General features: G+C 43.1%; 1 protein-coding gene across 3 annotated transcripts in view; it reads left to right on the plus strand.

The window, feature by feature from the left end:
* The first annotated feature begins 794 nt into the window (after positions 1 to 794).
* The window catches only part of IRF2 (interferon regulatory factor 2), a 40,307-nt gene continuing 14,838 nt past the window's right edge, over positions 795 to 26,263 (plus strand). Inside the window, exons 1-6 of one of the 3 annotated variants that reach the window (XM_040064587.2) lie at positions 1,978 to 2,059; positions 2,140 to 2,185; positions 17,902 to 18,031; positions 18,960 to 19,067; positions 23,944 to 24,043; positions 24,652 to 24,828. In XM_040064587.2, coding sequence (XP_039920521.1) covers positions 18,981 to 19,067; positions 23,944 to 24,043; positions 24,652 to 24,828 — 364 coding nt within the window. In that variant the 5' untranslated portion in view covers positions 1,978 to 2,059; positions 2,140 to 2,185; positions 17,902 to 18,031; positions 18,960 to 18,980. Of the gene's footprint in view, positions 1,036 to 1,977; positions 2,186 to 17,901; positions 18,032 to 18,959; positions 19,068 to 23,943; positions 24,044 to 24,651; positions 24,829 to 26,263 lie in introns of those variants that run through there. The other 2 variants (XM_040064590.2, XM_040064591.2) reach the window with 2 other exon arrangements.

The raw sequence follows: 26,263 nt of genomic DNA on the forward strand, positions 1-26,263 counted from the left end.
GATTATCAACATCCTGTAGAAAGCTCTGGTCACTACATTGACTCCATAACAAACGGCAGTTCTTAAGATCTGTTGAAATGCAAGAACTCTCTTTAAGCCAGCCGCTTAAGCCTCGCTGGGTTCAAAGGATCTGATCGGTAATAGTCCTCCTTGTGGAACTCTGACATTGTCCTTTTCCAAAGGCAATGACAGCCCTAGCATGCACGTGCACCAGACTAAAACGAAGACTCCCACCTCAACGGAGGGGCTAGAGACGCAAGAAGCGATTCAGTCGGTGCTGGCGCAGCTGAGCAGCAGGGATTCCTCTCTGGTCTCCGGGAAAACCTGCTTCGAGCCCTGGGTTTGCGCGTCCCAGAACAGTGCTCTCTCTCTCCTCGCTACCCGGGAAGGATACTCCTCGCCCCAGTTCTCGACGCAGCCCGGCGGGCCCAGCGCGCGTTGCGGGAGGCCCGGCCATCAGAGGAAGCCGGTGCCGGGCAGGGTCGGTGGCGGAGCCCCGTGCCGTGCCGTGCCGTGCCCCGGCGCTCTGCCGTGCCGTGCCGTGCCGTGCCCCGGCGCTCTGCCGTGCTGTGGGTGCCGTGCCGTGCCCCGGCGCTGTGCTGTGCCGTGCCGTGCCGTGCCGTGCCGTGCCGTGCCCCGGCGCTGTGCTGTGGGTGCCGTGCCGTGCCCCGGCGCTGTGCTGTGCCGTGCCGTGCCGTGCCCCGGCGCTGTGCTGTGCCGTGCCGTGCCGTGCCCCGGCGCGGCGGTGACGGGCGCAGCGCTTCCGCGCCCGCCGCCGCAGCCCTGCCCCCGCCGCCTGCGCGGCCAGCCCGGCCCGGCGGAGAGGCGGGGGGATTTCCAAGCGCCGGCGGCCTCGCCGCTTCCTCTCCTTGTTTTGCTTTCGATCTGGCCCTCTCTCCGCCCGGGCGGAGGCACTGAACTTTTAGTTTTGCTCCCGCGATTATTCAGCGCCTGTTTTCATTTCCATTTCGTGTCCCCTGGCAACGGCGGTAACCTTGAGGAATTATATAAGGGCCGCGAAAACGGGCAGGCAAGGTAATTTTTAATTGTTTTCTATTTTTTTTTCCCCATTTATTCTTTCCTTCTTGTTTAATTTTAATTTTATTTTTCCGCATCGCCGCCGTTTCCGTGTGCGGGGCAGCGGGGGCTCCCGGGCAGATGCGCATCTGTTTTATAAACAAAAGGTCGGGCTGCGGCGACCGGGGCCGAGCCCGATTCGGCCGCTACGTTTGAGAAGGGGCGGTGGGGAAGGGAAGACGCGGCCGCGGCGGAGATGGAGCGGACAGGGGCTACCCGCCGCTTCCCGGGTGGGGCGCGAGTAGGGCGCACGGACAAAGGCGGGGGCGTTGGATCGGGAGGGCCGCGGCGCGGGTCGGGCCGGGCCGGGCCGGGCCGGGGGGTGGTCCGCACTTGTTGCGGGGCTGCGGCTGCGGTGGCTCCGATAAGGGAAAGGGAGCGGCGCGGGCGGAGGGGCCGCGGGCGGGGGTCGCTGCGGCGGGGGGGGGCGCTGCCCCCGCGGGCCGGGGGCGGGAAGGGGCGGGGCCCGGCCCGCCTCGTGGAGGGTCCGTTACACAAGCGGCGGGGCGGGGCCGCCGCCCCCGGCCCCCGGCGCCGCCGCCGGGCCGGGCCGGGCCGGGCCGGGGCGGGGAGGGAGCCGGGGGCACCCCGGGATCTCACCCTCGTGAGGGCACGGCAGCGGGAGTGCGGAGGGGGGAGATGGAACGGGGCTCGGGGCGGGCGGGCCGCAGCGGGCGGGCTCCGCGAGAGCGGCGGAAGGAGGAAGTGGCGCGGCCGCTCGGTTCCCTGCAGGGACGGCCTCCTGTGCGTGCACGGTGGCGCGGCCGCCTTTGCAAGCGCCGTCCTGCCACACGCCAGCTAGCAGAGAGCCAAGCGCTGGACGTCTAACCCCAGAGAGAAGTTAGGAATCAGGATTTTTTTTTTTTTTTTTTTTTTTTTTTTTTGGCGGTGCCCAGGGTCAAATTTCAAGGGTCTTGGCGATGGTTGGGATCAAAGTTGCAAGTACCTGAAGGGCTGGATCCCTCAGCCCAGATTCCCAGAGGTACTTAGGTTTTTAACACCCGTTTAGATTAGTGTGAGGTTCTAAACAGCAGAGTCTGTGTTTTAACCTTACTTCTTTAGACAGAGCTCAGATAAAGGAATTCCGGAGTACAGAACTTTCCTTCCGGTAAGTATACAGTTGTAATTTATAGCCCACCTTGCCGTGCTAAGTCTTGCAGACATCATTCTCTTGAAGGTATGAGCAGTTGTAAATGAAGACCTCAGTTTAAACTTAAAAATACAATATGTATTAGTTTACAGTTATTTTATTTAAGTCTTAACAACCTTTGCAGGATGCCTGTGTCAGTACCATAAAAAGAGAGTTGAGTGGGGTAGCAGCATTTAAATTCACACTAGCACAGAGACAGTCACACAAAAGTAGTAAAACTGACCTGTGAGGCAGATGGTCTCAGTCTGAATCGCAGTCTTTCCTTGCCACCAGCCCCTTCAGATGCATCAGTATTCTTCTTTGCCCTCTGTTGATAACATGCTGCCAGGGAATTACTTCGTGTGCCCTTTTCTTTTTGCTGGTAAACCATGGTGAAAGGCGTGAGAGCTCCAATTCCTTGGGCACAGTGTCACTTCATTGTGGTCGTGTGCCACACTGCAGCCCTTCAGTGAGGTACAGGCACGGCAGGGCATCAGTCTGCTGAGCCTTGTGTTACCTGAGGCTGGGGGTCCCAGCAGGTTGGCAGATGCAGGTAGTGCAGTCAGTCATTATTATTGTTTGGCAATCATATTAGCACTTCTGCCCAGTTCCTTGCTGATGGCAGAAGTGACAGATTTTAGGAGGTGTCTGGTCGGTCTCTAGAGAGGAGCTGTTCATGACAAGCCGCACTGTGTGGAAATGGGTAGCCAAGAGGTATGAGAAGTAACATGCAGGAAGGGGAGTTAAAGGCCCTTTCTCCATTGAGCACATCTTTGATGTGTGGGACCAAGTGGAGTTAGAGGCAGTTTTAATACAGAGTTGAGAAAGTGATGAAGAAAAAAGGGTTCTAAGATTCAAGAGAAAATAAAAATATTTTTTGGAATGAATTGAGGCTACATTAGGAGATTGGGCTTTATGTAAATAAATTTGTGGCCTGGCTATGTATGCCTTTGATGAAAACATGTGCTTGTATATACCATATATATATATATATATATGTTTAAAACCAAACAGTGGGAAAAAGCTGGTGGATAAGGATTGTAAAGTTTGCCATGACACTCTCTCTCTTTAAGTGGTGCATCACCTCCATGGTGTTAAAACATTTCCATGACAGCCTGCTTGGAATATCAAAAACTTTGTGGATGCATAGAGAGAAGTGAGTAGCTTGCACGTGCATGATGTGGGAAAATCTTTGTTAAAGAAGAAATAACAGTTTGGGGAAGTAACACAGGGTCCTATGGCTTGATGTCCTAGGCCTGTGTAGGAAGAGTAGAGAGATTAGAGCTGTATGACTGACTGCTCAACCCAGATGTTAACAATAACTGTCGTATATTAAGGGAGCATAGAGAAGCTCCAAGAGTAGGAAATACGATTGTTAATGAGGGGCCTCAGTTGCCCCCATGTAGATTACGTCATGGCCCAACATGAAATTTGCCCAGGTGCAAAAAAAACCCCTTACTTTCTGGGTGTAGCTTGTACATATACGCTGGGGATAACAGCTCTGGACAAAGTACTGGCCAGCAAGAATTAAGTGCAGAATTTTGTGTTCAGAATTCCAGCCAGTTCTGACATAACACTGGTCATAATGTCCTTAAACTCAGTGTTGTTTCTGGAGCAGCAAAGGCAACTGTTGTTGTGGCAGTGTCTACTCTTCTGAAGTAGATCTTCATATAGCGAGGAAAGAAATTAATCGAATGGTGAGAGGCAGCCAAAAGGGTAAAATAGTTGTAAGTGGCATGTAATTCTTCAAAGACACTAATAGTAAAGGCTCAAAGCAATTGTATGTCATCTGTCAAAAGTACCAAAAAAGCTGAGTAGGCTGACAAGCAAAGTAAAGCAGCTTAGTACAAGTAAAAAGACCCCTTTCAAATGTTAAGGTTTTGTCTGCAAATGGGAAAGGTGGAAAACAACATCTGTGTAAAGCACAATAAGGTAAGCCAAAGAGTCACGCTGTTAAAGGCATGAGAACAATTAGAATATACTCTTTGAAGCACATCAAACCCAGGAAACTTGCTGATAAGTTATCCATGCTTAGAGGGAGTGCCCAAGAAAGATAAAGTCAGTGGAGGAGTGAAACAAATTCTGAGCCTTGCTTCACCAAGAAAGAGTTTAAGGAGATTCATTTGCAAGGGGCTATTTTTTTAGAGAGTGAACATGTTGGGGCGTTTTTCAAAGTGGAGTGTCTGCGACAGAAGGTATGAGAACAAACCATTGGGAAGGATGAAGTAGAAGGCAGGAGGTGAATGCAGAGTTTTGCAACAACTTAAATGGAAAGTTGCTGATATGTTGCCTCTTGTGTGTAACTCGTTGAGTAGGCCTGCTCCAGAAATAGGATGTAACAAATGTCCTGTCTGTATTTCAGGGTTTCTGTGGAAACTTAGAACTCGAGAATGGGCATTTTTGGTTGGTTGGTTAGTTGTCAAGGGTTGGAGAATGGGAGTAGTGAACATGGGTATAAATGTGAAACTGTGAGAAAGACTAGACCTGACTTTTGTTGCCAGGGAGTTGAGTGTCTCAGACTCTTATAGCATTCTCTAAAGGTATTGCTGAGCTGTTGACTGGTTGATGCAGTCCTTACTAAAACAGGGCCAGTTTCAAGGTGGGATCAGTTTGCTTTGGGCTGTGCAGTCATGGCCAGTTTGCTCAGTGAAAAGAGGTTGTACCCCTCACCCCAAGTCTGCCCAGGGCCTATGCCTTCAGGGGATGGAGCAAGGGATAGGTGGGAATGTGACAAGTTTGCTGGTTGTATTAACTCATTTGGAGCATGAAAATCTCAAAGGCTGAACCACAATGTCTGCAGAAGAATCTTATTTTGAAAATATGGATGTAAGTTTGCAAATGAAGTTCAGTGCAGACCAATTTCAGTGTAGTGCACATGGAAGGGATTGCATTCCTAATTTTCTGTACACAAAAATGAAGCGTGAATTGACTTTCTACTCAGGAAAAAATAATACAACTTGTATAATCCAATGAAAAAATAAGCTCTGTGCCAAGATGTGGCTATTGAGGGAATAGGGCAGGTTAGGAATTATTAGCAAGGAGTTAAAAAAGGAGATAGAAAGCACCACCATGCCACTACAAATCCATGTTGCTTCCCTCTCCTGATTCAGGAAGTAATGAAAGTTGCTGAGCTACGGAGGAGGATGTCAAAGATGATGAAGAGTAGGAAGGAGCTTTTGTGAAAGAGTAAGTGGTTTGGACAGGAGATGACTGAAGGGACTGTGGGGATATTCTTTAAAATCTTTGGTGTCTTGAAGAAAGTGAAGACGTAAGATAAATGAGACCCAAATAAAACAATTGGGAGACAACTTCAAAAAACCACAATATGTAAATTGTGTTGCTCACAGCCACTGCATGTATGTCAGGAGTTTACTTGTGTTCATGAATGATTAGGCAGCCTTTTGGAGAGAAACCTGCTGTGCAACTTAGCAGTCAGGACAGTTCAGTGTCAAATTTTGGGCACTGACTGCTGGTGGAGAATTACTGCAGATGCTGATCAAGAATCATTGCTAAAAACTGCTAATTGAAATTTCCACTGAGAAACATAAGGTATAGTCTATTTGCAGATAACAGAGAGAAGCAAGTCTGCATATTGCCCTTCGTTATGTGGAACTTGTAGCATAAGATTTTATCAAACTTCCAGGAGAAAAAAGGTCTATGACAATCCTGTTTAATTTGGGCTTGCTATCCCAGCCCTTGTTAACCTGACACCAGTTACAGTCAGGTTAAGTGTATCCTGTATGCATTTAACATTGCACTGCAGTAGTACTCCTGCAAAATTCCTCTGATATTTGTAGGATTAGAACCTCAGCTTGTATTTTGTGCATCATATATCAAAAGTCATGGTCCATTTCTAGGTAAAGATATAAAACGAATCACGTGTTACTCTTGCTTATCTCTCTGTCTCATTTGTAAAGATTGCTCTTTTGAAACCCGATTCTTCAAAGGCCTAAAATGATTGTGATATTGTGGGCATAAACCATGAGGCAGTGTTTACAGAAGTTTTATTATAGCTTGTGGTGCTATAGACTGTGATTAGTGCAAGACACTTTCTGGTTTGTCCTTTGAGATCTCAAGTGCAAAACAAAACAACAAATAAGTAAGCTGAAAAAATCCTGGATTCGGTAAATGAGAGGAACAGATTTGTTAAGTTGCATATTCCTCATGTATGAATAGCATTATGCAAAGTACCATTTGGTGTAATTAAATAATTTCCTCTTGGGTTTGTTTGGTTTGGTTTTTTTCAGAAGTTTATTGGAACTGTATGAAGGTTATTTGTATTGACTATGTGTAAACTCTTTTGTTAGGGTTAAAATAGCCACTGAAAAAAACTGAAATCAACAATTAACAATTAGTAGAAGGGAGTCAATGTTAATCAATGTTTAATGTTAGACTATGTGTACATAAATATATATATATATGCAGATATACATATCTAAGTATCTGTATATGTAAAAGTACATAAAATTAAGGTAATTTGTATATAGCATAAAATACATTGTACAGCATATACTTCTTATTGATAAACTATGAAAAGGTTTTAAAACTTGCTCTTACAGTTAGTGCTGGATATGTTTTCAATGTCTTGGAAGTTCATGTAAAATTCTGGTTTTTTGAATAATCTAGAGAAGAAAGAAGTGGTAAGCAGTACAGTGATGTTTGGCTTCTTAATTTGTGATTTATTGCGAGCCCAGCTTTGTGTATGCTGGAAATCTTCTGACCCCGTTGTTTGCTTGGGAGCAGATTGTGTTAAATCAAGTACAGCAGTCTTTAGGACAAGGCAAACATTTTATCTTGTTGCAGCTTGGACACGAATCAAGGAGCAAATCTGCCTGCATGTGGCATATTGTTTCACCCCAGGTGCAGAATTTAAATTTTAACCTTTGATTTATTTTAGCATTTTAATTGTTGCTGTATAAGTTGCTATCTTTCAAGATAGCTTGGAAGTATTAATTTTCATGTTCCTGTCTATTAAAGAGTAGGGCAGGTTGCTGTTTGATGGTTTTTCAGCTAACCTTGACAGGCTTGGTTTGTAGTTCCCAGCATATTTCTGGTGTTAGGAATGGCGTTAAGGTGTATCAAAACAGTTTAAATTTGTCCTTTGTTCTAAACAGCACGTGACAGTGGATGTTGTCCAACCATTTCCCTTTAGCTGCAAAATTATTTCAAGTACTTTTAAAAGACTTAGATACTTAACATTAATACAGCACAAAAGAAGGAAGGGTTGCTTACGCATTTGGTTTTGAAAAGTGTGACCTGTGGTTAAGTTCTGCTTTTTGATATGTTTGGAGGGATATATGCAACTTGAAGGGCCTGAAAAGTGCACAGAAGACAAAGCCTGTACTGTAATAATTCTAGTGATATTGCATATTGCTTGACAGTGTTCCAGGCAAGCCTCTTACAGCTTTATCTAAGCAAAATGTTGCCTTTGTTGTTTAATAAGTTAAGGCAGCAATAAATTTAGCTCTTTATGTGCATTTTATGCAAATATGCATAACACCTTTAGTGTGTGATGTGAGCTTTTGTGCATTTGTGTACTGGCTGCTCTTTTAAGGTGTTTTGTTGAATCCTGTAAATAATCTTTATATGCAACTATACTAGACATGAACCCAGAGGAAAATAGTAAAGTACTAAATTTAATTGGATGAGGCATTTAAATTTGTAAAATCAAAACACTTTCCAAACACCCCAAAACACTTTCCAAAATTGTGACAGCGTCTTAAAAAGTTTATCTAAAATAAAAATAATTCTGCAATAAAAAAACAGGCAGGATAGGAGAGTAATGTTTTTAAATTACTGAAAGCTTGCCTGCAGCATTTGGAATCCCAACAGTGTTACATGAAAAAGATGAAAGCAAAACTTGAGGATAAAATTGAAACCAAATATAAACAAAAGTGAAACTGACTCAGTTGGTTTTCATTTCCCAGTTGGCAAAAATGAAAGAAAAAACACAGAGGAAAGAAGGATGAGAGCTTGAAAAATTAATTCAGTTTTACCATTTATTTAATCTGTTGTCTAAATTAGACTGCTGCACGGCAGCACTTCCTTAGCAAACTACACAACAGAGGGCAGGGGCTGCATTCTTGGTATATCCAGGTACCACTTTTCACAGCCAGAGGTCTGGGCACAGGCCCTGCAATATGGGAAGTGGCCTCTTCTTCAGTCACAGAAGTGCTGCTTTGAAATGCTGTGACAAACACGTACACAAAGTACAGTGGAAGTGATGACGTCCAGGATGATGAAAGGGAGTCAGTAATTCAGCTGGCCAGAGCGCTCGGGTTTTAGTCATGTTGAGATTCGAGTTGCTAATGGATTTGTGTATAGAATACATAGCCGACTTTTTTTTTTTTTTTTTTTTTTTTTTTTTTTTTTTTTTTTTTAATTCCACTTTTGGGGTCATCCACTTAGATCGGGGCCAGATCAACAGTAACCAAAAGATCCAGTATCAGCTTTGCTGATGTCATGAAATGACTGTGAATGGTTTCACTCCAGTTCCACAGATCAGTCAAAAGCTAGAATGTACTTTGTGACCTTGAGAACTATCTGGTGGATTAGACAAAAGATGGACAAACATTGGATGGCTGTGTAATCTTAAATGAATGTCCTTCTCCTATTTAGAGATGCATGCTCCTGGGCTGTACTAAAAAAAAAAGGTCGGGTGTTGACAAGAAGCTTGGACAATCTCTGCTCTGCTAAAGCTATACTGGGGTGAAACAAAAAACTTTTAATTCCAGAGGTCCAATTCTGACACATTTGAACACATTGCATTCAAGCATATAAAACCAAAATTTTTTGGATGCCAGAACAATTCTGAGATTTGAGATTGATGAGAGAATCCAAAGAAGTCTAGCTTTGTTTAATTTAATAATATTTATGCAGCTTAGATGAGATATGAAGATGAGTTGAGTTGTCTGACTGTAGCTCAGTAATATTTTGGGAAACTTCCAAGATAGAAATAGCTGCTGCAGATCACAAAGTGAGGCTAATTGCTGTTGGTCTGTGGTCAATACAAAACCTTTAAATTAAAAGCACATTTTGCAACCAATCCTATTAACTATTCATATACTGTATGTCCTGTGGCAGGGGAAAGAGTAGCATTTTTAGAAAAAGGAGCATTAGATCATATAATTTCAACAAGCATAACTACAAGCATTTAATACTTAGTACACTTTTAAGAGCATGCCTTTCAAATGTGTGTACAAGAGAAAGGTATTTCTCTCTTAAATTCTCTGGTGTCAAGCAATATCTCTGTAATAACTAATTCAATTTATTTTTTGTGCTCAGCACATCTGTCTCTCATGGTGCTATTTTTGTAACTGTAAATAAGTTCATGTGACAGACATGTTTCCAGCTCACAGTGGGTGATTCAGAGGATCCCAGCCCCCAAGGTCTGCCTGCCTGATCTATCTGTAAAGGAAGTGTCTAAGTAAGCATGAGAGTGTTTTTAACAAATCCAAAATAGTGTATACTTTTCTTGAGTACCTTTTCGTAGAAGTAAAGGAAAAGTTGCTTTGCTGAAAGGGCTGGGTTTGCTTCTCTCGGTGAGGTTAGGCAGAGGTGGTTTATGTGTTTGCTGCCAGATCTGGGTGCTGCGCTAACAATTGGAAGTTTGGGTAGCAAAGGTGTAGTTGTGGGTTAGCTATTAACTTCAGTGGTAGAAACTGCCCTTGCCCCGACAATAAAATGAAAGCTTTAAGCAAATATTAAATTGCACTTTAGTGTAGTGTGCAAATAGTTCTTTCTGTGTGTTGCAGAACAGTATGTTATACAAACAAAGGTAGCTGTGAGAAACAAGCCAAATCCAAGCAAGGTGGATTACATCAGATGCAGGTCATGGCCGCTGAATGTAAAAACTCTCCCTTGAATATATTTCTCAGTGTTTGCTATCTGGAATAATTTTTTTTTCTGCATCCCTGAATGCCTCTAAAATGTCACTGTCTTCTTGCAATCCTGTCTGAGCCTCATAAGCCATCAGTGTGGGAACAATGAGATTAAGCACTTTTCTTTTACAATGGCTCTTCTTTGGTGTGCAGCACCCTATAAAGCATTCACCCTGTACTTAGGCAAAGGAATGTTAGGTGGGACACTGAGATAAAGCCTGCTCAGGCTTTAAAAGGCACTGTCACAGTTTAAGATCCCGATCTTGCAGGTATGTGCATGCCTAATTTCCCACTGCTTTCAGAGGAATCCATGTAGTAAAAGTGCTTGTTAAAAGTTTTAGGGATGTCTCCTGTAAACCTCATCATGGAGCTCATGAGAGTGCAGTGGTCTAACAGAACCATGCCGTTGAGTTGCATCAGTGAAGTGATTGTTTATAATTGTTTGAGCTTTAATAGCTTTCTAGTTTTCACCAGGCTGGAAAATTCTTTATGAATCAGGGGTCAAATGCTGAGTTTTCCTGGCATCTTTAAAGAACCCACAGAGTTTGGCTTCCATGGATTCCAAGTGACACAGCTAAGCAGTGGCAGCAATTACATGTGGGTATTCAGGAGTGGATTTGCATGTGAGCGCTTAATTCCAGAATAAAATTTATTATTTTGAGGATAACTGCTCCCCAATGCAGTGAATTCATTACTCTCTGACAGCCATGACAACAAATCTGTCGTAAACAAGCCCCTCCCAAACTTGTCTGAGTGAAGTACAGGAAAGTTACCACCTCTTTTTTAGGCAGCTTTTGAGAAAAAAAATATTTAGAAATCCCAGATACTGAGGACAAATCATGGTTAGTCATCAGATGTAACACAAAGCTTTAGAAGGAAACAAATCAGATATTGGATTGATTATAAATAATCAATTTATGGCTGCTTTTGAGGCTCCTGGAGGAGGTGGCCAGGGGTATTGTCTCTTGTACCGATGTGTTGTCATCCTGATGCCACCAGAATCTGGCATCTCTCATCTTCGCTCCCTGCAATACCTGAGAAAAAAATGAAAGAATGCCCCAGGAAACAAAGTATTCTTTTAAAGCTGAAACGAAAGCAATCATTTTGTGTTGTCACCAGACTAGCAGACATTGTGTGTGTGTGATTAGCATTGTGGCAAGGATACTGTGGAGATGATCTTTAGCAATCTGTTAAAAGCCTGGCCCAAATTCACAGCTGATGGAGCTTCTTGCAGTTTCAGAGAAGTGGATGTGCTCAGCCACAGACATTGTGTTCTTCAAGTGTCATGATAGTGTTCAACACAGGAGCCAGCACAAGGGAAATTTCATTGTGAGTATTGAGAGGCTGAAGCCTTGCTTCATTATGGTTAAGTCCAGAAGGAAAAAAAGAGCAACTTGCTGGGTTTATTGTATTAAAATAAGATGAGGTGAACTTCTAGTCTGCAAATCCAAGGGCTACCTTTACTGATACCTGAGATTACTGCAAAATAACAAGTCATGTCTTTGCTGCAGAGGGAGAATAAGCTCTGCATGAAAACCAAAGGAGTGTTTTGATGTGTAACATCTGAATCCCAGCCAGGCATGTTAACACCCTTTGGGTGGAACAGAAATGCTATAGGGCTGATGAAACACACTCCATATACAGTATGAGTTCTCACAGTACATTTTCCTGGGTGTGTTTAACATGCAGTCTGTAATGCTGATTTCAATACATGTTTGAGTTACTTTTGCCTTTGTTTTCTTTGGTTTTTGTTTTGTTTTCAGGCAAAGTGGGGTTGGTTGTTTTTTACCCTCTGTCACTTGAGGATAAAAGGGCTTTTCTTCATTCTACTTGGTGTATCCTTGGGTACAGCAGCAGGAGAGGAGTGCACGCTGAATGCTTCCCTCCTCCTCCACCTTTCTTGCAATGAGGCGGGCACAACCTGGACACTGCACTGCAGAACCTTGGAAAATTGTTAGCATGATTCTGTCATGTTGCAGCCTGATTTCCCAGGTTTTTCACCACCCCACAAAGCTTTGCCCTTAGCAGCCACAGTCCTGTTGTAGCCCTGCCATGTTTCATTTGGGAACCCAGGGAAGCAGGTGAAGTATTGCCTGGTGGGTGCCTGTGCAGGTTCTTCTCAGTAGCCAGGCCATTCCTTATGCCAGTCTGCCCAGCACCGGTGCTCTCCCACCTTGCCTGCTCTCCAATTCTTGCCTTTCTGACCGTGTTGGTGAAGTTGCCTCCTTCCTGCAGGCACCAGAGTAAACAAGGTACCACTTTTCCTGGGTGCAGGGAACTCTTGGTAATGGAGAGGAAGGACATAGTCATTTCTGCTGCCATCAAAACATTAGGAAAGAGCAGGAAAAATATTGCTGTTGCTACAATGTGAATCAAGTGTTACAGCCAGCACAGGAGCTGGGTCTGTGAAGCAGACTGGCCAAGGGAGTACTTTAGCAGAGCTCTCAGCAAGAGGTGCTTAGTGAGAAGCAGATCTGCCAGTGATGTTTCCCCCATTGCTCTCTGTTCAACAGGACATCACTGACAGAATAATGGTAAGGAAAAAAGAGGCACCATTACATGCAAGCAAAAGACCAGAGAGGGTAGGTTTTGCCTTCTGACTAGCTATGAGTCCAGAAAGTCTGTTACTGGTTTTTCTGGGGTTTTTTGGCCTCATATCTGTTTTCCAAGAGAGGATTTCACTTTGAACCTGTAACCCTTGTACCTCTAAGAATGGCAATGCCCACTTTTCCTGATTTACTGCTCTTTAATGAAGTATTTTGCTGTTGGTTCCAAAAAAAGATACTGATATTTGCATAATTTGGGATTATCAGAAAGAAGGCATGTTCTGCAGCACTTGTGGTAAGATTCTTCACCACCTCATGGCAGACAGGAAATGTACCAGGCAGAGGTCTTGTCTCCCCACACACTGTGGGCAGGGGGAGTTCAGGTGTCCACAGTCAAAGCAGCTGAGTAAAGTGCACTTCTGTTGTCCTTTCAGTGTCAATCTCACAATTCTGAAGTATTTATGGGCAGATAAGTTTAAGAACCAGGTTTTCTTACCTGGGAGAAGGCTCTATCCCTCTGATGAATTTGACTTCTAAGCAGGGCTTTGCTCAGCATGCAGATGGTGAAATCTTTGAAAGCGGTATTCACAGCAGAAGAGCTGAAAAAAGATGGTCATATTGCAAAATCCTATATGAAGGTAGAGTTCAGTCTGTGACCAAAGAGCAGAATTTTGCTCCAAGTCCTGTTCTTTAAAAAAAGATCATGTTTCCTTGTATGCTGGAACAGTCTTGGCACAGACACAAATACAGAACCCAGTTCTCTGAATCCTAAAATTAGCATATGGTCTCATTTCAACATATCTCTTTGGTCACATGGGATGATTGATGCTTTTCTTAACTGCATCAGCCTTAGCAAACAAAGGGAATAGTTTAAAAGTTTATCAGCAAAGCACAAGTAAAGATAACTTTGCAAAAAAGTAATATTGCCAGTTCTGTATTTGCAGAGAAAGGATAAATCAATACCATGCAATATTCTTCACGTTTTCTGAGGAGCAGATGTTTTTCCACAGCTTTGAGCAAAGGCTATGACCTACTTCACAAATGTGCCTCTAAGATCTTATCCCACCTTAACTTTTCACAGCTGTTAATAATATTTCCACATACTGACAAATCTTTTAACTAGGTACTTTGTGATAGGGAAAGAAGAACTGCTTTTCTGGTGGTGGGTTTTTTTTTGTTTTGTACTGTAGCAATATACTTTTAAGAAAGTACCAACAGGTGCAGAGTAGCTTGTTTTTTTTGGGATAACCTTTGTGCCTTTTCAGTTATCCAGATGCTGCCAGAGTGAAACTGAAGGAAAGAACATCATGTACTGCTTAGATGTAATGCCTGCCATGCCATTGCTTTCACTTTCTGTCTACAGGTGCTGTAATTCTAGTGAAGAGCTCTTCATTCTCAAAGGTTACACTTTCTGTATGGCAGGAGTGTTATCTCTGTGAAGGAAAAAACAAGTCAGACATACTTGAATGTTCTTGCGGAGAGCAGGGAGGGACTACAAGCTCTTTATCAATTATTATGGAGTGAAACTATGTGTATATGCAGATTGCAACTGGTTTATAGCTTGTTGGGGAGTATCCTTCACCATGTTCTTGAAGTTTCTTGTTGCAAAAAATAGGCTGAACTGATCACAGGACTAGCGTGAATAGTGTGGTAGTTAAAGCTTCAAAGAAGAACTGTGGTGGCAGCCCATCCATGGGCCAGGCTTCTTGTGTGGGAATGGCTCTTCACAGGCTCTCAGTGGCCTCCCCCTCCATGAAAATGCTGGAGAATTGGGGCTGACATCTTGCCCACTTGCTGCTGGTTTGGGAATAATTTTATTGATGTCTTCATGTTCATCAGTATATTTAAGGTTCCACCCCCAAAACAGCAAATGCCCCTGACTGTGGCCCACTCTAATATTAAGACAGGTGGTAAAAATAGGGCAAGAAAGCAGAAATTATATTCCTGGAGCTACCAGTATTAATGCATTTGTAGCAGGCATGGTTAAAAACAGTGATTTTTGAAGACTGGCTGTCTTACTAAGAATGGCTTACTAAGAATCATAGAATGATATCCTAGCAGGTTAGACCTCTTTACAATATCTAAATGAGCTCCTCTCTAAAGACAGGGCAGAAAAATGCTTTCTGTGGTCCCGTCTGTAGTGAACTGTGTTTCTTGGTGATTAGTCTTCCTTTCCTCCACCATGAGACAGTGATAAACCAGAAGAAAAAACAAACCGGAATTATCTTCAACATAATGCCAGAAAGACTTCAACATTCGGTCCCTCGGAGTATTAAATAATTTTCCTGTTCTAATGAAATAGATGCTGGGGGTCTGTACTATCCAGATTTAAAACTGTTGTCTAAAAGCACAGGAGTAGTTTTGGATTAAGGGGTTCCTCCCTGTCCTTCACAGCTGCTCCTTCCCACCCCTAATGCCAGAGTGCTTTCCTCTCTTGGTTGTGCTGGCACATGTGTTATTGAGCAGGATGGGAGCCATGATCCAGGTTCAAGCAGATGAAGAAGACCCTGCAGAAAGAGGTGTTGTTTCTAAGCCTACTGAATTCCTGGACTTCCTCAGAAAGCTGCCTATGCAAAGAGTAGCGTTAACATGCAGCAAAACTGGGATGGGACTGAAGGGTGATGGAGTACAAGGTGCTTCTTTGCCACTGGTGGAGCTGGTGCTGCCCCTTCCTTCCTCCCAGCCAGCTCTGCTTCTCTCCCTGGCTCCATCCATGGCCTCTGCAGTGTAGGGGGAAGATGGTGTCAAGTGAGCCAAGGCAAGCATTAAGCCATTTTTCTCCTGGTTAACCCGGGTGTGGAAGGTTCAGGCAGGCAAAAGTAACCTGGCTTCTGGAGAGGTTTGCTTAGGCCAGCAGATGGGTAGCCAGAGCTCAGGAAATTGTGGTAGTGGTGAAGCCAGTGGGAACTGGATACCTTAGCAGCTCTGAAAATACTTGTTAGACTTGTAAAAGGTACCAATGGCTGTATGTAGCTGTATGTAGCTTCTTCTAGGTGTGAATGTGTGGGGGAAATGCAACATTGAGACTGATCAGGAGGGGGAGGTAGGTGGGTAAGTGCTCTTTTTTTTTTTTTTTCCAGCCAGCTCCAGATTATAAATGTTGATGTTTTGTGCTCCTTGAAAGGATTGTCTTTTTCTGCTTTTTTTCTTTCAGCTGGGTAAAAACTGGAGAGAGGCTGGCAAGAGACTTGGCATACCTGCTCTTTTGTAGGGCTCACCTTAGTTTCTGATTTTGTAGGTTTGTTTTATAACTGATACATTCTGATGGATGATGAAGCTGGTGTGGTGTTAGGCGATAGCCCCTGAAACTTTACATGCTTTTGCTGCCTATTTTGGAGCATTGCAAACATCTTTACAAACTGGAATGATTTTTAGTGTCAGTCAGTTGAATCTGTACTCACTGATGGACAGACTTACAGGTTCTCCCACCTGGAGCCAGTGGAATGAGGCTTCAAGTGCACCCAGTAATGCCATTTATAGACTGCCAGAAACTACTTTTAAGGCTCTACAGAAGCTGATGTTTATTTCTGTACAAATAAATCATGCATTTGACAGCTCTGGATGGAGATATGGCACCTTCATTTCCCACAGGCCATTACTCAGTAGAGTTGACTTGGTATTATCATCAAAAGGATGTTGTTGACATGCAACTGACAAAACCGTGCTAGATTTTAGCACCATTGTGGTCAGTGCTGTCCTGAGGCCGACGGGTCTGGGAATGTCTTCTGAACACATCCAGCTATATTTTCAGCAGCATGTGCTCTTAAAGGAGCGTGGTGTAGGGGTTGTGTTTTCATGAGCAGAGGCACGGCTGTTCTTGCTCCTCTGTGAAGGACATAACTCCAGGAGATTCCTACTGTTCCCTCTAGATGAACATCATTGTGGGATTGTTTTTATCTGAGTTCGAATGTACTATCAGATGAACAGGTCTTGGGAGCCACTCCTCTCTTCTCACAAGCCAAACTTCTCTCCTGATTACCTTGGATTAATTTGTCTTGGTCTGGGTGATGGATGGGGAGGTGTGTACTGGCAGCTGCAGTTGCTAATCCCAGAGGAATCCCAGAGTGCCAAAAAGGAGATGAGCACCTCTCTGCAGCACCTGCAGGGGAGCAGCTGGGGAAAACCCCAGGGATGTGGGAGGGCAAAGACAGGTTGGCTCAACTGCTGCTTTGGGCAAGACAGGCTTCCTGGTAGTAGCGATTGTTGGCAGCTTTCTCGTTTCCTGAAATATATTGCTTTTGTACAAAGGCAGCTTCTGTTTCTTCCATGTTGCCTGTCCCGAGTGGGATTCATTGCTGGCTGCTTTCAAGATGACTTTTCTGCCTTCTGTCTGAGTTGTTCATTCAGATGGGCTTGAAATTTATCTTAGGGGCTCATTACCCCGGAGACAAGTCTGACTGCTAAATGGGAACACTCACATTGAATGCTGAATCTAATGCACAGTGTTTCCAGGAATTGTCTCAAAGTGCATGCATACTTAAAGATACCTTATAAAGAAATGCATCTGTTGCCAATAATTGTTTCTTCTTTGTCAGACAAATAAAAATACGCTCATGTTTTTAGTAGATTGCCATTTGCATTTTTCAGCTTTGACTCAAGCTGTATTAGAGGAGGATGGTAGAGATCTCCCGTACGCATTCTGCAACCTGGATGAGGATTGCTGGTGACAAGGGGAGGGGGTGCAATGGCATGGCCAGCTGTTTGCCACCAACCTGCGGGCTAAAAAAGCTGAACCCACATCATCCTTGCCCAGAAAACAGCTTCCCTTTTACACAGAGAGTGGATATGCACAAGGGCTTGTCTGCTGTTGGATTCTTGGGGTTGGCTGTTTTTTCATATCCGAAGTGAACCTGAAAGGGAGCTGAGCAGTTGCAACCATTTTCTGAGCTATTTTAGAAATTAGTAGTTACTGCAAGAGGCTGCAGCTGAAGTGCAAGTGACCAGCTCTGCACAGTAGTAAACAAAATACCAATATGTTTGCTAAAAGATTAGTGTGAGCATGGCTGCTGGTAAATTCTCTGAACACATCAAAGAACCTTATTGTTACATTCAGGTTTTAATTGCTTATTAGTTTCAAGGAAATACATGTCCTCAGAGCAATGAGAGGAAACTTTGAACGTTTTTCTTCCTCTTGTGCTGGGTGTGGGCTTGGTACTGCCTAATTGTTAGTCTGTCCTATGCCTGTACTCCCGTAGGAAGCGAGAACAAACCTATTTACATTTGTGCCATTGCTGTGTGCTTTCAAATTTTTCTCTTTTTTATTTTTAAGATCAAAGGTGACAAGAATAGTGGAGCAGAGAAGTTAAGAATGATGCAGAGAACACAGATGTGAAGAGCAAAAGAGAGAGGAAGGAGCTGAACCCAGTGCAGAGGGGGCAAGGAGAAGCAGCAGCCTAAATGCAAGTACTTGAATGTGGAAATGATGGGTTCCGGGGTGCTTAACAGGCATTTAATGTGGTGCTTTAACCTGCATCTAGTGCCAGTTGGTTAATGTTTTTAAAATTTTCTGCCTCAGGTTCAAGACTTTGGACTCTTATGTCAATAATTTACAACTCTAAACAGGGAAGTGGCATCAAGGTCATGTGTGCCTGTGAGAGAGAGAGAGAGAGACAGAAAAATAAGTCAGTTTGAGTTTTAACTGGATAATATAATGTGGTATAGTGCAGCTGAGGGGTGTGTGAAGCACTGACTTCGTAGCTGAACAGCACTGAAATGTAAAATAACAGCTAAAAAAATCAGTGACTGGATTGATCAGAGAAGGCTGGAGGGAGGAGGTCAAACTACTCAGAGCCAAAGTGGTCTACTAAACTGTTGTGATGTAAAATGTACTTTTATTAATTCTAGTCAACTTCATAGGACTGAAACAGCCATTTGAAAGCCCTTTGGTTAGCAGAAGCATCATTTTAGCCAGTACAGTGATGCCTCCTGCATGTGATTCTTTTTCGTTACATTATTTTTCTTGGCAAAAAAAGGTCATCTACAAATGCAGGTATGTGGACCAGAAAGAGGTATCTCCAAGAGTGTGTTTTCCTTTGTGACTTCTGGTATCCTGCCTGTACCAACAGACAAGCTTTTGCTGATATCCTTTGAGATCTTCAGGTGAAGGCTTTCTTAATACAAGTGTACCAGAAGAGTATTTTCTGCCATAAAGAAGACTTTATCATCTCATTTGCTCTTAGGGGAGGCTCGCACACAGATCTAAAATAATGATTATATTTACAATTGTTCAGCGTCTGTAAAGCTTTAATTAGTGTACTGCACAGAGATGGAGGAGCCACCTGGGAGTTCTGCCTGGCTACAAGTCACCTTGTCCCTTGTTCCCTGCAGCTCCTTCCCAGGTGGGTGACAATGCCTGTCGAAAGGATGCGGATGCGGCCCTGGCTGGAAGAACAGATCAACTCTAACAGAATACCAGGGCTGAAGTGGCTAAATAAGGTAAGGGGGGTGTGCCTGCGTGTGCTGAAGGGGAACTTGATAGCAGTGGCTGAGGTCTGCATAGGTAAATCAGCTCATTCCTGGTTTTCAAAGGGGTCACGTGGGGAGGAAGGGCAAAGCTGAATGCTTCCTGCTGAACCTGTTCCTCTGGCCTCGCCTGCCAGATCTGAAGCGGCTGTCTTTGGCCTGGTGGATTTGTGGCTCATTTAAAAGCATTTTCCAACTCTTTGTTGTTGAAGGGAGTGTTTCTGGAGACTCTGCTTGGACTTTTTTTTTTTAACCTGGGAACACATTGTTCAACAAGTAGCATCAGAGGGATGTGTTCAAAATACTCTCCTCAGAAGGAAGACTATGTTCTGTGTTAGACTCCGAGTTGAAGCAACGGTCTGCTGTTTCAGATTTGTGTGACTTCTCTGATACTTCTCAACCTGGGAGAAAATTGGGTGACTTTTCCCCTGCCAGACTCAAACTTAATATTCCTGGTACTGAGCTCTTACGAAGTGCTCAAGACACTTTGGGAACACAGTCATGAGCTCAAAAATGTCAGTGCCCAATCTGAATTTATTTTGGTTGGTTGAGTAAAATCTAGGAGTGTATTTGAGACATTGAATAGCAATGAATTATGGAAACGTTGCATGCTTTCTGCACTATGCAGGAGAGTAATTCACCACACTGAAAAGCATGAAGCTGTTTTTGCTAGAGGCTCCTTTATTATCAGAATGGGTGGAAATGCACAAAATCAGGTGTAGAAACATAGGAACAACCTGTCTGCTTTAGTCACTAAGCCAAATAGTCTGTTATCCTCCCTATAGCAGTAGTAGTTGTGGTACTCAGGTGCTCATTTTTAGAGTTGAAGAATGACAGTTGAAATTACTACTTTTTCAGCTTTCAAAGCTAGAAATGCTCATGACTATGAAATTACCAGGAGCACTTTAAATTTTATCTATGAATCTTGTTTCTCAGTAACTTTGTGCATCAGTGACTCTCATGCTGTGGCTGGGTAAATAAATTTTGCTTTATCCATTCCCTAGTTAGCTGCACTGTGAATTTGAGTAGGTCCTTGTTGCATAATGGAGTCACAGCTGAAGGGGAGACCAGTTTTTACTGTTGTCTTTGTAATTTGAGTCCCATGTTCAGTTCCTTCTCCTTGAATATCTCTATTTTGGTGTTAGGTTTCCTACTGACAGTCTGTATCTGCTGTCCTTTGCTATCCAGGGTGTTTCTGCCTAATTCTGAAGTAATTTCTCTGCCTTGAGGTTTATTAAATTCTCATTCCCCACTTCCACCCTCTGATTTGGCATCAGCCTGGATTGCCTTTAGTATGCTCAACAAGAAAACTGCACTCCTGAGCCTTTCTGCTTAAAAATGTTTACACGTTCATTCCAACAATGGATAGTTAAACCAAAAATATTTCTGTTTTTACCATAAACAAAGCCATACATGGACAGAATCAGTGAAGTGTCGTGTGTATCACAGCCTGTTCCATACACACAGAATCAACTTTATAGGCTGTAGTATTTTAATCAGAGTTTAGTAAAGAACAGTTCACAGTTTAGATAAGAAGGTGTGTCAGATTACCAAGAGAATGAAACTCTCTGTGTGCACAGCTTTTAAGGAAATAATGTTTAAATATGAAAGAAATTATTACCATTCTGGGTTGTCATTGGCTGTCTGTTCCTGGGGACTTTTCCCAAACTGAAGAAAGAATTGAACCTCTCTCAGGTAGAAATGACAAATCGGGTACAGCTGACACAATTCTTTCTCCTACTGTCAGTTCATCATTATACCTCCAGAACAAACCCGTCCTTATAGGGCTTAAAACATAAATACTTGTGCACCTCTCTGGTGAAGATGTTATCCTTCTGAGTGGCACAAAAGGAATTTCTTTACCTTCCCAGAGAGAGAAAACTGGGAGGTGTTAATGAAACAACATAGTTCAGTAGAGGGCAGAGGGGACGTGAGCAGAGGGATTACGACTGTTCCTCATGGATCTGGAAAAGGAAACATTCTGAGTAGCTGTGACGGAGGGGCAATCTGCTGCTTTGATGGATACTTGGAGTATTATCTTGGAGATGGATACTGCTGTTTCAGATTTGTCCTGTGACTTTGTAGCTAGTATGTGGTCCCACACTCAAGCACTTGCTCCAAGCATTTTGCAGTGCCAGAGTTCCAAGTGATCACAGATCACAGGACATTCTGAATTGGAAGGGACTCATGAGGATCATCAAGTCTAACTCTTACCTGAATGGCCCGTGCAGGGCTTGAAACCACAACCTTGGCCTTAGCAGCACCATGCTGCTCTAACCAGCTGAGGTTTGATCTACTTTTCTCTTCATGCCTATTTCTAAGAATGCCACAGCTTTCCCTTTTGGTATTCCCACTGGAGTTTGATAGCAATTCCTGTTACAGTGCAAAATTTTTGTGGGTTATGTTTTTGACTTTAGTTGAGGCTAGTTTTTTGACAGAAGCACGAGATTCCTGCACGAAAGTCCAATGATGGAATGCTGGACCAGTCAGCACATGATTTTCCAAATCTGAGAGAAAGCACTGATGAGCTCTTTCCTGTTAAGGTCATTATTAGGCAGCATGGACTGAAGAAGAATTATAGGTAATGTTTGATAATGTGTGAAATAAAGAAGTAGTATTTAAAAAGAAGGTATCCAGCTAGACTAGAGCAGGACACTCGGCTACATGGTATTGATGTAATCAACTGTCTTTGCAGGATTTCCGGGTAGATATTTCATAGTTGATGAGGAAATTTGTACTTGCTGTGGAGTGTAAACTTTTATATGTATTATAAAATTATAATACACATGGCTTCTGTGGTTTTGTTATTTGTGTTATAATTTGTGTATAATTCTTGTGCTTCAAGACGTCTGGGATTGGGAAGAACTTTCTATAATGAACAGAAGCACTGTGATGACTGCTTAGACTCCTCTTGAGTGTCCTTGCAGCTTCTTTTGAAGCAGTGAGTGCAGTTGATGATGCCAGGATGCTATGTCTGGAGTCTTGTTCAGTCTGCTAGGTTTTGAATTATCATGTGGTCTATTTTAATCTGGTCTATTCTTAAAGTTCTTGTTGATAGAAACTGTTTTCTGTTGAAGTATGGGGGTTTTTTCCCTTTCTTTTTATAGTCTATGAAAGAGCAGAGGCAGGGAAGCTTATTCTAGGTCTGGTGAATACTGTAGCATTGTGGACCACAGATAGTTGCTTTGGGGCTTTCTTTTAATTGCTTTGAGTTGGGGAAAGAGGTGTCTCTGTTGATGATTTACTTATATGTAGAGGGAAGAGTAAAGACAAACTTCACGTGATAGAAGTGATGGAACTACATTAAGAGGAAGATTCAGAGTGTGAGGACTTGAGAGGAATGAGGAACACGTTAAATCAGTGCTTGCACCAAATTAAAGATGAAGTCAAGCAAGAAGGGAAGAATGCAATTCTGAACAAGCAAATGTGACAGAAAGAATTAAAGACAAGTTGAAGGACAAAACGCAGGCTCAGAAGAAGAAAAGATCAGACGGGAAGGAAGAGAAATAAACCTAGCCTTGGCATGAGTGAAATATTAACCAGACAGTCAGGAAAGAAAAGTGGTTGTTGGGGGAAGGGGAAAGGGTGAAGGATTCATCTCACCCAACCAGGTATCTACAATGCAGTCATTTAAATGAGAGCTGCCTGTCTAGAGTTGTATGTAGTCAGTAGAGAGAAATAGGCTCTTTTAGGGTGACATTCTGGTTGCATAGCTCAGGTGGATGCTGCAGGAGGAGGGTGCATTTTGCCCTGGAAGCACTTTTCTCTTCACAGACTGATAATTGGATCTAAACCTGCAGTGGCAGAGTTTATAGTGCAAGTTGTCTGCGTGTGAAGCCAGTTAAGTATTCTTCCCAACAGGGGAGAAAAAACAAGTGTTGTGGAACAAGCTCAGCTTGTATGGCTTTGCAGAAAACAGCGTGAAGAGTTCTGAAGCAGCCCTCTGGGTCAGGACAAAGGAATTCATTACCATGCTGTGTGACATAAAAGCACATCTGGTCCAGCATCCTTCTGGCCCAATATCCTGTGTGCTATGTGCTTGTGGAAGGAGTGTAGGAAACATGCTATTCAAGCTCTGAAAGCCATTGGGCCCCCAGAGCTGAAGCTACATCCTAAAACTACCATCTTTAATAGTTGCCAGGGATCTTCCATGATCCCTTGGGGAATCAGTTTATACCGATACCACGTAAGGCATGCCCTGATTTAGCTGTGTGTCAAAAAATCAAATTTTAAAAAGCCTTCCTTTGCATTTAAGTGCACTTCTCTTTGGTCTGAAGTTTCTGAACTAAAATGTGTTTAACCTATCTTCAATGCCCTTCTTCATATGAGTGTCTGGGGTTTTTTTATCCCCACTGGAGAGATGCCTACCGTTGATATATTCTTATGTCTGTTTGCTGGACATACAAATTTGCAAGATCTCTTTTCTTCACCATACTAGTATTTACTGGCTGAATTCTAAATCCCTTGTTTTTTCTCTGTTCCTGTGGTTGTTTAGTTTCAGATATATTTTTCCTAATCATAAAAGTGTCTGTGCTGACAAAACTATCCTTTGTATGAAAGCTTAGAAATGTGTAGTACTGCATGTTTTTTCTATGTGTCAGCTTGGAAAACTGCCAGGCTCATCTTCTGTGAAGCGGCTTTTGAGTATTTCATGCGCTTGGACTGTGTTCTGCTTTTGGTGACGCCAGTGGATATTTTCCTGTTGATTTCGGTGACAGTGACACTGGGCTAGAAGGGAGCAAAACACTTGGAGATACTGAACCTGTGCTTGTAAATTAGTGACTCAAAATCATCAGAAGATTCCTCAAGTCTGTCAGTGTTGGCATTTCCTGTTTGTTTTCCCTTTCAGGAGAAGAAGATTTTTCAGATTCCTTGGATGCATGCCGCAAGACATGGATGGGATGTTGAAAAAGATGCTCCCTTATTTAGAAACTGGGCAATTCACACAGGTATTAGAACTCTCTTTTTGCAGGACAGATTTTCACATTGTTTTCCCTTATAAAGTTATATTTTCCTTCTTTCTTGTCTTTGCTTTTACTAACACAGAGAGTGAATTTAAGTTCCCGGATCTGTGGGAGGCTAAGAGCTTTTTCAAGGCCTACAATACTCTCCAGCTTAATTGAAGTGCCATAACTCATTTGCATTGAGGAACACAGTAAAACTTAATTGATTTAAATGTTAACGACATTGGGTTCAAAACTGTCAGGAGTAGAGCACAGTCAGCACTTTGTAGACATAGGCCCTTAGGCTTTTTATGCCTTTCTGTGGATTTCAGCCAGACATAATAAAGGTAAATGCTGTGCAAGGTTTTCCATGTTGTTATGGAATCACATCAGATCTGCAGTGCCCTGGGTGTTTCTTGAGCACAAGCTGTTCATCATCTGTTCTAGAAATGTGCATGAGAATGAGATCACAGCACTCTCTTGCAACCTCGGCTATTGTTTGAATGCTTGTCATGGGAACCAAAGGCTGAGACCTCGAAGCTAGCCTACGCTGTTAACCTGACTTGGATCTTCAATCACATGTCATATGTGCCTAACTTTCTTTTCTTGCTTAGGAAAATACCAGTCAGGAGTAGATAAACCTGATCCAAAGACATGGAAGGCAAACTTCCGTTGCGCTATGAACTCCTTGCCTGACATAGAAGAAGTGAAGGACAAAAGTATAAAGAAAGGAAACAATGCCTTCAGGGTCTACCGGATGCTGCCGTTATCTGAAAGACCTTCCAAAAAAGGTAGAGGGAAGAGCTTGTCAACATGAAATGCTGCTGAGGGCGTTGTGTTGAGAAAAACACCTACTGCTGGTAGCTCAGTATGCAGCAAGACACCAGTGCAAACTGCACATGGTGCCCTGGCTGGCTGGGAAATGACTGGAACTTAAGAACAGCTGTATGAAAAATGGGCTACATTCAGAAGAGCGGATCAATGAGATATGATAGCCCCAAGCTGTTGATATTTGTCTGTTAAAGCTGATGGAGTTGTGTTCAGAATCTAGTCTCCTTCAGTCAAGGAGTATGGTTAGGGGGTATTAGAGCTCAACATACTTAACTCAGTAGGGGTCATTCAGAATATGGTGGCAGAGATTTTGGTATCTTTTTTCAGGCAAGGGTACAGTTAAACTGGCTCTCTCTTGAGCTGAGTGAGAGCAGTACGCTCCACTCAGAACATTGAACCACGAAACCACATTGTTAGTTACAAAGACCATGATAAACGAACCTACAGAGCACGATAATGGTGAAATGGGAAAGTGTCTGAATCCCCAAATTTAGGGATTAAATCTCCTGGCTGCCAGGAGGAGATCTAACCACCGGGTCAATCTCATGAGTATTTGGTTTCTTTCAAAGTAGAAACATTGGTTTATTAAGGGCTCATTAGCTTTCATATGGCTTCCTTGCTGGTTTGTGCAGTAGAACAATGGTTTCCTTAGTCCTCTGGTTTCCGGTGTTGCCTATAATTTGGATGAAAAGATAACCTGCAAACCAAACACATGGTGTTCCGCTAAAATCCAGTTCAGTTCACCTGTTGCTACAGTTTGCTATTTTCTTCGATTGAGAAGTGAAAGGCAAATCTTCAGTTTAAGGTGACTGGAAATGATGAACCATGGCATTTTTGGGCAGAATCGTATTGTGAAATGGAGATCAATAAGCAAAAGGTAGAACATTTCTTTTGAAACTGTTTCCAGTCTCTTGTCAATAGTGTATTTGGTATGTTTAGGCACATTCCTCTGGACCATAACATGTCCCTTGGCAGTAGTTTCATGTAGGAACTACAAAAGTTTATCTTTAAAGCTGAGATTCTGGGAATGGGGGCTGTAAAAGGAAAAGATTCTGCAGAAAGTCCAGTTACTGTAAAACCCTGACATAGTTTGGGCCTCATATATAATATATATTTTCACATGCCTTTTTTTTTTTTTTTTTGTGGCATGTGGCTAAACATATGTGGGAACAAAAGAATCGGGTTGCAAACATTTCTGATTTTCTATGGTATCATGTAGTAGAGATGGGAGAAACTCCTGGGACATGTGCTAACAGTGGGTAGAGCTGAGCTTGCACCAGCAAGACAGAGCTTCTACATCAGGTCAGAGCAGGGGGAGCAACACAAGGGTCTGCCAAGGCACATGACATTTTGTGGGAGTCACAAGCAGTGTGGTTTTTGGGATTCCCAAGTCCA

Source organism: Hirundo rustica, chromosome 5 (genome assembly GCF_015227805.2).
Source record: "Hirundo rustica isolate bHirRus1 chromosome 5, bHirRus1.pri.v3, whole genome shotgun sequence".
NCBI classification, from domain to species: domain Eukaryota; kingdom Metazoa; phylum Chordata; class Aves; order Passeriformes; family Hirundinidae; genus Hirundo; species Hirundo rustica.